We start from the raw sequence: 11,726 nt of genomic DNA, 5'->3' as shown, positions 1-11,726 counted from the left end.
AGTGTCTAATTATGTATATCATAATTATAACTTTGACAAAAGTGTAAGGGTATGGAACACTGTGAATATGTTTCATCTGGTCACTAGTTGAAGCTTAAAGGAATCTTGGTATTCTCAGTGAGAATGTTAAAAAATTTAACATTTGCTTTTGGATTGAACAAAACATTAATACTGTGTTCCTAGAGTATACAGTAGGACCTCGATTGTCTGAACTACGATTATCCAAACCCTCAATTATCCGAACAGTAGCGGTGACTGTTCTATTAGGGTATTTTGTCAACATGAGTATGTTCTATTAAAGAGGAGTTTAACAGAGCTCTGTATATAAATCATTGGGCTTCATTTATCCGAACAAATTCACTTATCTGAATACTTTTGTGATTCAGATGGCACACAGGTGTTCAGATAATGGAGGTCCTACTGTACATATAATAGCCAATTGTATGTTTTATGAACAAAAAAAATAAGTGTTATAAAATCACACTGTAATAGCATGAAAGTATTTCACTTATGCAGGGTGTAACTACAATACAGCAGATTAAATGCAGCAATGTAACTAATTCTAAGCATCCTTAATGGAATCTATATAGATAACACACAAAGGTTCAATGTTTCATCTTGTTTTCATTTTACTTCACAATAACTACAGCCTTGCTGATTACACTACCTTCAGCAGTGTTAATGACAACTGGACGTGCAAACGCACATACTTGATTGTGAATGGGCTGTCGAATCATCCCAGAAATGTATTGGTGTTTATCCTCCTCATAACACGTTAGTGTTTTTTCACAACTCTGAAAATCAGACGACTGTAGCAAAATGGGATTTGGTAAGCAAAGAAGTTTCCAAATTGCCTTGGAGGTTGCATTTCCACTTGCATGGTATGTGGAAGTTGATTTTACAGTCATCATGACTGCATTAGTGTATCTTCCAAGAGAATTAAGAAAATGCTATAAGTAAATAACAAACATGACTATTACTGGCATACCATTTATATAATTATGTGACCTAGAAAGTACACAAAATGAGCACACTTTAACTTAAACATGATTGACCATGACTATCATATAGTATGGCAGTATTGTATATTAGAAATCTTGGAGTTTTGGGGCTTTCGTTCCCTTCAAAATCACCCATAAAACAGCCTCAGCTTTCTTTCAAAAGCTTGGCAGTACTGGTTCTACATAACCAAGCCCAAAAATGCCTTCAGAGCAACCCCAAATATTCCTACACATTTTAATGGAATTTCATAAATTTCCTATTTAACTATTATTAATGTTCTATTAACTATCTGGCTAACTAGCTAACTAAGTGATGCCTTCAGCCAAGCATAACTTGACAACTCAAAAGGGTATGGGCTTCATTTTTTCACTGTTTGACATCACTTCATCCCGAGGCGTGCCTTTTCAATAACTACACGTACAATGCATGCATCACAGACTTACCTTTGTCCTCCTTTGTGTCTCAGTTCTTTTTGCTGACATTGCAAGGTGTTGATTCATGGTACTGTATATACGGCTTCCCTGTGGCTGTGGTGCTAGCTAGTATGCATATCGCCCATACTTTCTGTAGTGATTGCAGAGATATTTCTCATGCAGTTCTTAATTTGTATTAATGTGTAACGAGCGGATCATACAGTAGTTGAAGAAGAAATGTAATGGCCACTTCGCTTTTCAGTAATTGATTGTTAGGGTGTACATTCAGAAGCAAAAATAATTTAATGACATACCTGGCACCATTCTTTCTTTTGATGCAGTATGCACAAGCTCAATTTTATGTTATAAAAAGTAAACAAATAAGTAGAAGGAAAAACAAGGGATCAAAGATTAATGAAATAGTGAAACAAGAAATAGCAAACAAAAAGTTGTGAAACACTGAGAGGCTGCCTATACCTGCAGATATGTGACCAGGCCTGCAAAAATAGACACACCATCACATAACAGGTCATAATCTCAGCATTAGAATAGGATATTTCCATTCTGTAACTCACACTATAAAGCCAACTAAATGTTTAATAAGTGCCAAAACTTGTATGGAGTTATACTAGTGGAATAAAAAGTTTTGAGTCATAAAACGTAAAACATTAGGGCACTTTTATGTACCTATTTGCCCTATTTTCACAGGCCTGGTTACATTATACTAATGGACATTATTTTAATTCCTCATTCAGTCATGGTTTATAGACTGAAGCATAGGGATTAAATGTCCAATAGTACGTATATTTGCAAGTACATAAGTAGCAACCTTCACTACTTTTTGCCATTTTGCTCTTATTTTTTCTCTTTATTTCCCTATTTTGTTATATTTTGATCCTTAAAATTCTTAATTTTTTTCTACATGTAAAATTAGAAGTTTAATAGCCTAGTAGGTAGTGCTGAGCGGCTTTGTTATAATTATTTCATAGATGCTACTATATTGTTACGTGGTATAACTATATCACTGGTATGCCATAGTTATATGGTATTTTAGACCTCTATTACTAGATCCAGACACAAAAGTACAGTTTCTAAGTTTCTAAACATTTTTACTCAAGACAGAATTTGTGTTAGCAAGTTTATTGTAGTATGTTATTGTACACCAGTCCATATCCTTTCATATTTAGTACACTTTCATACAAATAGTTAAGCTTTAAAGACTGTTTTTAAAATTCACGATATTGTGGTGTTAAGAAATTAGATTGTATCATACCATGGTGTAACTAAATACTCGGTATATTGTGCAACACTACTGTAGGGTTCATTGACATCAAAGGTGCTTGAAGAAGCTCAGGAAAATCAAAGAAGATATCTAAACGTCATTAATTTTTGTACATTTACGTATATGTTAAAGCATTGCTGCGAGTGCTATATGAAAAATAAGGCACGAGGCATGTGGCCAAGATGCTAATAAAGGATGAGGCGAAGCCGAGTGCTTTATTTTCATATAGCACTAACAAGGCAATGCTTTAAATGATTTCTAGTTGTGTAGCTTCACCATACACTAGGACTCATAATTAACACGAGTTGCACAAATTATTAGCAGACTGAATGCACACAAACTAGTTTAACAAAGTACCTCACACGTAGTTCACCATAGTTTGGCATAGTAAACGTTCATTACATATTTTGGCAGGCTTTGGTCACAACCCACAATTGATTCTATTGTGACACATGGTGAAGTATTTCCATGATATCTCCAGGACTTGTCCGTTAACATTAACAAATGTAACACCAATGCTACCTTCTCCCACCCATTATCGAAGCATTTAGGTATGTCTATAAAAGTAACCCAGTGGTAGAACTTATATTGGCTGGGGTGATTGACCACTCAGTGAGGTGACGACTATCAGCCTTCACCGGCTTGGGTGATTAGTCATACTGGCGTGAGCGCCACGGGCTATTAGCCTGCACTAAAGCATGTGGGCAGCTGTGCTTTATTTCCCACAAAGAGTGCTTTATTGCACCGCAAAGAGTGCTTTATTGTACGAATAAATCACTCTTTGTGGTGCAATAAAGCACTCTTTGTGATGCAATAAAGCACTGTTTACGGTGCAATAAAGCACTATTTGTGGGAAACAAAAAACTGTTTGCCCTAAAGTGTACTTTATGAAATTTAAAGTACACTTTCCCTTTGATCTCGCCCACACAAAGTTGTATAATTTCACAATACCAAACATAAAATATCAGCAATGTATAAAATGACAAGTACAACATTGTAAAGAGTTATAATGGTACTAACAATATGTAATTCAAAACATAATTATTTATTACAACTATTTTAGCAATAGGAGACAGACTCTCTGTTATTAGGCATATTAGTAGAAAGAGTTGATTGCAATATAGAATACTTTTGCTTCTCCAGCCCAATAACTCTTTTGACATGCGTGTATTCTAACTTGAGTAAGCTGGCGAGCAGTGTGCTAATTACTCACAGCTTGTGTCAACTGGTAACCTCAGTTGTGCTCTGTGTCATTCTTTAAGCCGTGCCCTTAGAGAGAAAATTATGTGGGGGAGGCTAAATTCAAATCGGATGATGGCATGCAGCATGCTTCTTTATGGCTAGCTACATGCACTGATTAGCTATGCACACCCGGTTCATCAATAACCAGTGACTGCATTTGTGCTCTGCGTCATTCTTTAAATACACACCCCAGTTCATCAATAACCAGGGACCGCAGTTGTGCTCTGCGTCATTCTTTAAATTCGAGTTAAATTCTTACAGAAAGCAAATTACATGGGGGCAACTAAATTCAAATTTCAAACTAGCCATTCTCGAAAACATATGTTTCAATCTCAACGAAACTTTAGAACAGTTTAAAGACACATTGCCCTACATGCCAAGTGAGTATTGCGGAAAACAACAATATGGGTTTTGTATTTGGCCTCTAGGTCGACTGAGGATGACTGAAACTTCGTTTGGTGCTGAAATTAAGACTGTAGGGTAATTATGTATGGTAAAATCGATGGTGTGAATCTTGAGGCGTACTGAAGCGATAGCAGGACAATCGATGTTTGGAATGCACAAAGGAAGACAAGGCATACACCTGCAGTTGCATCTAACTGCATGCGAAAAAAATGAAACCCTCTTTGATGTCGGCAATCTCAATCTCGAAACAGTTGGCATGGATTTGCTTCACTGCTTGTGTGGTAGTTACTAGTGACATGATGAGTTCAACTCTAGAGTTTCAGAGGGATAGCATAAGTGACGGGTGAGTTACAGGAAGGCAGAATTTGACAACGTCCATTCCTGTAAAATCCTCACGTATAGTGATCATATCATTTGTGACTGGATCTACGAAAACCGTTCTTATCGCCCAAGACAGGAAGTTTGATTTTTTCACACAAACACAAAGTTTAATGAATGCACTATCAAGTTTCACTGCCACAGTCGACCAGAGTAAAGTGGTCTGCTTTTGCTGGCTGCTTTTCTAGAGCACAGTGGCGAGCCGTACGAGTGGTCTGGGGTCTTGATGGAGCCCTGGCCAACCAGGAGATGGCTGTGTGTGGCTGTACAGCTCTGTGGTGTTGGACAATGACCTGTGCTGTAAATTTCCTTTCATTTTAGCCAGTTCTGAGCCCTGAATGGCCTATAACTTGGCCTAATTCATCCCAGCACGTCTCTTTTCAATTTTTGAACACCATCTTGCCCGCCTTCCAGGGCCCCCGCCTCCCACCCTTCTGGAGCTCGCCTGATACAGACAACCTCGGTTTAAAAACTATCTAAAATGGCGGGAAACTTAGCTGTTGACTACTTCTTCAGTGGATGATCAGGAAGGTAAGAAATTGTTGTGAAACGTGTGAAAATTTGGTATGCGTAGCTACCACCATTGGCCAGCTACAACACACAGAATATTTAAAACCGACGTTTCTCGATACTTTTAAATGGGTGATAAGACCGGTTTTCCCAGAGACAGTCACATTTATTGTCTGCAGTGCGTTTCTGCTTTACTGGTCGTGACTCACTACCACGAGTCTTGATTGTTGCATTAATCCTTTAGTAAATTCTGTCATTTATTATTTCCCTGTACTAGCTGTACAAATCAATCTTTCTGATGTTGCTACTTTAACTCCAAAAGTTATTGGCATATGAGGCTGAAACGTTACCATAGCATAGAGTAATTAATCTATGATCAAATGGGCTCCAAAACTGGATGTGAGTTCTTTTTTTTAACTACAAAGACAATTTCAAACATTATGCACATCTCTAGGTAGCAGAGGCACTTCTTGTACTATTCTTTGTTTGTAATGTGGTGTAACAAAGCTGAAAATAAGTCTGGTAATGCCATTTTCCCTTTGATGTGGTATGTGTTGGCTCACCACTCATAAATTGTGTTACAAAAAAGTTAACAGCAGAAATATAAAGCAAGGCAGTAGACAGTCCACTATACAAATGGACACCTAATTCCTATGGCTGTATATTACTGAAGTAGAAAATAAATGTCCACTAGTATAGCAGCAGGGGTAGATGACATCTTCTGTTTCCTTGCTTTTAATTTTTAAATATAATTAGGGACCCACCAATTATGCTGGAATAATTTTGGGTATAACAGGTGCCTGAAAGCATTGAGCATAATGCTAGCATAATATAGGCAGGATACTTGTGCCCTATCACAAATCCTTGCTTGTCAAAATGCATACCACAGAAAAAAATCGATATACTCTAATAGAACAGTCAGTTAATCTAAAGCAGCTGACTGTTCTATTAGAGTATATCGATCTTTTCTCTGAAATGCTTGTTGACAAGCGAAGATTCATAGTCTCTACTTCTGCCACTTATCATTTACCCATAAAGTGCATATTTATTAGCAAAACATAGAACTGAGGAACAAATTTTTAGTTGAACCCAATAGGTAAAATTTTGAGCACTGTTCAAAAGCATAATAGGTAGGCATAATCGGCGGGTCCCTAAATATAATTTTAGAGGCATGTATAAAAGGTCACTTGCACTTACAACTGGACTGTAAGGAGATCATCACCTGATGTACAAATTCCTACTTTAGCCATGCCTTTAGTTTACTGACTAAAATAGAGATTAAACTTACACATCAGGTAAGATTCTTCACATTTTATTGTAATAGTCCATACTAGGTTGCAAATATCCTAATAGTCCATTTTCACACAAGCTAAAGTATTCACAATATGTGACCCAATTTTGGAAAACCATCCCTTTTGGCAACATAGGTCAATTTTCTCTTTTGTGGCTAAAATGAGGAACTGGGTGTTTATCTATCTTGTGTCAAAATTTCAGCTTGATATCTTGAAGGGTTCCAGAGATATGGTCAATTTACTGTCTAATACATTACAAAGTAACTTTTCATCTTAATGCATTGAATTCTGTGAGTGATTAAGGCATGACAAATTGTGACAAATCACTTTGTTTACATTTAGACCCCTATTTGGTGATTATTAGTTTCTCATCCACCGCCCGCATCCTTCTTAAGCTACTGCACGGTAAGCCATTATTTACTCTGCGCATGCTCAGAAGAACACGTGATACCAAACTGTTATAATTTTTGTTGATGAATGCTACAATTCGCTATATATCACCAGGAGAACTGTTGTTTTCCTTAGCAAATTGCTGCAGTGCCAGTTGCAATCGTGCTCTATCGACTTCATCAAAGCAGGCTTTCAGTTGACTGTCGAAAAACGGTTGGCGATCACGAAAAGTAGAATCAGCTGGTGAAGGAAATGTTTGTAGTAAGAAAGAAAGACAATTTGGACAAGGTCTGTACATCAGTGTGTTAATATTATACAATAATGGCATAATGGTAATACCCTCCCGCCCGCATCATAATAATTAGAAAGGCTGGATGAGAAACTAATAATCACTGAATAGGTGCCTTATACTCTCTAAAAATATTCTAAAGAGACTTCTGATAGTTAAATAAAGTGTTCCTGGCCCTTTTCTTTTATTAAATGCCATGTATCATTGCCTAAGACTTAGTTTCAACCATTCTAACACCTGAACAAATCGCCCCATTTGTAAGTTAATTGTTGTCCCATGCATGGTGAAATCACTACATGGTCTGATAAAATCATCCATATCTCCTAGCAGAAAGAAGCTGTGGGTTGGAAATTTCACAGGAAGAAGGCTTAATAGTTGCTTTATCCAAATGTGTAAAAAAATTAATTTAAAAAATATTGCTGTAATTTTAAATTGAGTTTTCCTGCAAATTTTGCATGTTCCCAAAAGGATGGTTTTCCAAAATTGGGTCACATATGGTAATGAATATTAATTTATTATGGGTTGCGCAACATCCGGTGTCCTTTGGGAGGCCTTAAAATGTGTTGAAACTTATGAGAGCGGGAATCCAATCCAATTCAATCCTACTTTCTAGATGCTGAAAACAAAGTCACTAGAGTATTTTGCCATGCTAAAGTCGTTTCTTTCTGGTTCACAACACAACAAATCTTAACAAATTATAATTCCATCGTGATGCTAACAACCTGAAGATTATAATTTCGTTCTCACGATAAGAATAAATGGTCCTGTTTAGGCTCCCATGAAGATCACTCCCTTAGGCTTCAATACATTTTAAAGGAGACCATTGTAATTATTAACCACCACATTCCTTAACCCTTATGTAAAAATGGGCAAACTTCTACTTGTAGAATGATTATAATAGTAGCAGCAAAATGTTATTGTTATCAAACACAGTATATACAGCTACTGTAAAATGTACAACATAATGCAATTATTTATATTAATTGAGTAACTGACCTGACTTGATTCAGTCAAAAATATTTTCTTTTCACTTGTTTCACTTTGTTCACTTTCTAAGAGCTTGATCTGAATAAACTTATACCTTTTAAACGTTTGCAACCATCCAGTTTCTTTTCCAGGTTTTTCATTGAAGATAGCTTCAAAGTAGCCATTAACAACATCCATATTCTAAAAGGGTAGTATATAAAACACTGTCAACAGCACACACATATAATATTAAGTACAATTCTATTAAACAGCATTGAAATATCAATTGCATATTATATAAATTAAGTTGTCAATTTCTCACAACTTTATATATGCCCCAGCAGCAAAATAAACATTTCATCTTTCACCTACTCATTGTCATCAACTAACCATTGTATTAACATTACCACGCAAAGCTAGAAAATTTTCAAAAATGTTTGATCCATCAAGCATTTGAATTGTCTTTAAATATATCAAACAGTACGGTAGTAGGATCCTCCAAAAATGACATGACACGCATTGCCTAAAATTCTGCCTTTAAAATCATCCTAAAAACATTTTACATGACAAACATCACCTTTATTTAATAATATTAGTTTGTCTAAAATCATTATACAACATTAAAAGCAAGAAAACACAGACAGTCATATGTAGAGTTTTACAAAAATCACTGAAACTCGAATTTTTGCCTGCCTGCCTGCCTGCCTGCCTGCCTGCCTGCCTGCCTGCCTGCCTGCCTGCCTGCCTGCCTGCCTGCCTGCCTGCCTGCCTGCCTGCCTGCCTGCCTGACCACAGTTGCAAGGCTGGATGACAAACAAAGCAGTGCGCAGCTACAGTACCATCAAGACACACGGTAGTGTGTCGTGCGGCCAAGAAGCTGGCACGCAACACCATGAGGAAGAAAGAAAACGTGATTTTCACACCTCTGTAGCTCTGTGCTGCCTTTCTGAAGCAAGACGAATTTTGTTGAGGACACGCCCGCCAATCTCAGTACTCCACATACCAAATTTGAGCAAAATCTCTTCAAGCGTTCCAGAGATATGCAACTTCACAAATTGGCTTAGTTAGGCTCCACAATGCAAAAAATAGATATCCTCCCATCAACTACTTAACTATTGTCATGTGTTAGGCTAAGTGCAAGTTGAATAACACCAGCATGGCAGCCAAGTTTGTCACTTTCGTCTGATAGAAAATGATACAAATGTCCTAACATCATGTGATTTTTCATTGCAGTGTTTCGTAGGGTTCTTCATATGCCACGATATTCACTCTCAACATTGTTCAAGTAGTCTATGATCAATTCAAAGTATAGGTGGTTTGATTTAGGCCACTCCAACAGAATTCCTTGTTTCTCATTTCATTGATCTTAAAAATACATGCGGGCGGGCGGCTCATTATCCATTATAGATATTTCCAATAATTTTCGAAATTCATAACTATCTTACAGGTAAGAATAGAGTAGAAATGTTTAAACTAAGAACCTTAATAGTGAAAAGCTAGCTAAATGGGCTTTCTGAAAGCTAAACTAGTTACTGCTATGCTGCCTATGCAGTCACAGGATAAATAATGAATATTGACAGCAATAATGAATGACCATGCGGGAAGAGAATCTGCATGAGGGCAGGAAATGGGAAACAATGAATTTTTTTTGGAGTGGCCTTATTGGTCAGTTTCTGGTGGCAGCACGATCTGTGCGCTTTTTTGGCGACAAGCAAAATGTTTCTTCCTCTGGAGCACAGGAAAGTTGTCCTTGGTCTCAAGCACAACAGTTGTCCTTGGTCTCAAGCACAACTTTTTGTAACCACCAAATCTTTCATCCGACAAGATCCTCGACAATGCTGCTCATCAATGTATGTCATGTTCGCAAAAGATTTTCTTGGCCAGGAATTGTAGTGACTGGTCAACCGAGCACTTAAGCTAATTTTGTCTTGTAATAATTGTTGTTGCTGTTGTTGTTAGTCTTTTTGTTTTTGTTTTTTTGTTTTCTTACATGTACACACCCCTTGCCGTGCCCACAAGATCTCATTTTGTTTGATCTGACTGTGGTCGCACAAGACCGAGGACTAATAATGTATTGTATGTATCATCTTATTACTTATGATGGTTCTCTCTCTAGCAGAGTAGCAACTGCACCGTGGGTCAGCAATGAACAGTACTAGGTAAAGTACCTACATGCGGAGTATGGTTATAATTGAAGCTTGTTAGTCATCTGGCTGGGCCATCTTATACTGAAATTTGGTCAAAACGACACGATTTTTGCAAACAAATACCAAAATAGTTGATAAATCAGTGAAACAGTCTCCAACAGCAAGGATACGAAGCTTATAAACACCTGACAATATGGCTATTGCACCCAGTAAATGCATAGAGAAATCCAATGCATGAAATAAGCACTCACGTGATCAAAATTCAAATCATGGCAATACCCATGATAGGGTCCGCAACGCGAAAAATCGATATCCTCCAATCAACTACCTAACTATTGTCATGTGTTAGGCTAAGTATAACTTGAATAACACCAGCATGGCAACCAAGTTTGTCACTTTCTTCTGGTAGAAAACGATACAAATGTCTTAAAACCACGTGATTTTTCGTTGCAGCAGTTTGTAGGGTTCTTCGTATGTCACGATATTCACTCTCAACATTGTTCAAGTAGTCTATCATCAACTCAAAGTATTGGTGGTTTGATTTTATTGGTCAGTTTCCGGTGGCAACATGATCTGTGCAGCTTTTTGGTGACAGACAAAATGTTTCTTGCTCTGGAGCACAGGACAAGCAGAGCAGCAACTGCACTGTGGGTCAGCAATGACCAGTACTAGGTAAAGTACCTGCATGCGGAGTATAGTCTCATGCCTAGACCACTTTTTTCTTTTTGTGTGGGGGTAGAGAAAAAGGGTCTGGTGGATCTCCAATATAGAATGTTTGTGCGGCCGGATCTACAGATCATTGATTAGTGGTGATGAATAGCAATGGCCTGTTAACGACACGACAATGGGAAACGGTACACATGCCCACTTTCCAAGCAAACGTGCTCCGTTCTTCTATTGTCGTTTCATTAAGAGGCCTTTGCAATTCATCACCACTAATCAATGATCCCCAAAAGTTTTAGATCCGGCTAAAAAAATTATTTTGGAGATCACCAGACCCTTTTTTCTCTGCCCCCACACATAGTTGATGCTTTGCTACTTCTACAAACCAGACACCCTACGTACGTAAATATCACAACACTTACAAAGAACATGTATTGAACATTGATTGTTTACTGTTTTGACAGACTTTGATCCTGTATATCAAGTAGTTGACACCCACTGGTACTATCTTGATCAGTCAAAATTGGTTGTTGGGCCACAACAATGGCATTATGATATTCTCAGTCATGGAAGTGGACCTCACTGCAGCAAGCTGCTTTCCAAAAAGTTAAAGAACCATTGACAGCTCCTAAAATCTTAGAACATTTTGATGACATCACACAGTGTCATGACGACAAGCCGACCGAGTCGAAAGTTTACTGTAACAACTGTGATTATTATTGTCAGGACCAAAGAATTGTACATAGA

The 11,726-nt window shown here is 37.5% G+C and overlaps 1 protein-coding gene across 4 annotated transcripts in view; it reads right to left on the bottom strand.

Moving 5' to 3' along the window:
• Positions 1-258: 258 nt before the first annotated feature.
• LOC136239772 (uncharacterized) overlaps positions 259-11,726 on the bottom strand; it is a 132,562-nt gene continuing 121,094 nt past the window's right edge. For 2 of the 4 annotated variants that reach the window (XM_066030519.1, XM_066030528.1), the window contains exons 8-9: positions 8,200-8,370; positions 259-950 (exon numbers count right to left, since the gene is read on the bottom strand). In XM_066030519.1, the coding sequence (XP_065886591.1) occupies positions 630-950; positions 8,200-8,370 (492 nt within the window). In that variant the 3' untranslated portion in view covers positions 259-629. The remainder of the gene's footprint in view (positions 951-8,199; positions 8,371-11,726) is intronic. The other 2 variants (XM_066030541.1, XM_066030535.1) reach the window with 2 other exon arrangements.

The sequence above is a fragment of the Dysidea avara genome, chromosome 1 (assembly GCF_963678975.1).
Source record: "Dysidea avara chromosome 1, odDysAvar1.4, whole genome shotgun sequence".
Taxonomy (NCBI): Eukaryota; Metazoa; Porifera; class Demospongiae; order Dictyoceratida; family Dysideidae; genus Dysidea; species Dysidea avara.
This window is presented reverse-complemented; position numbering and strand designations above follow the sequence as displayed.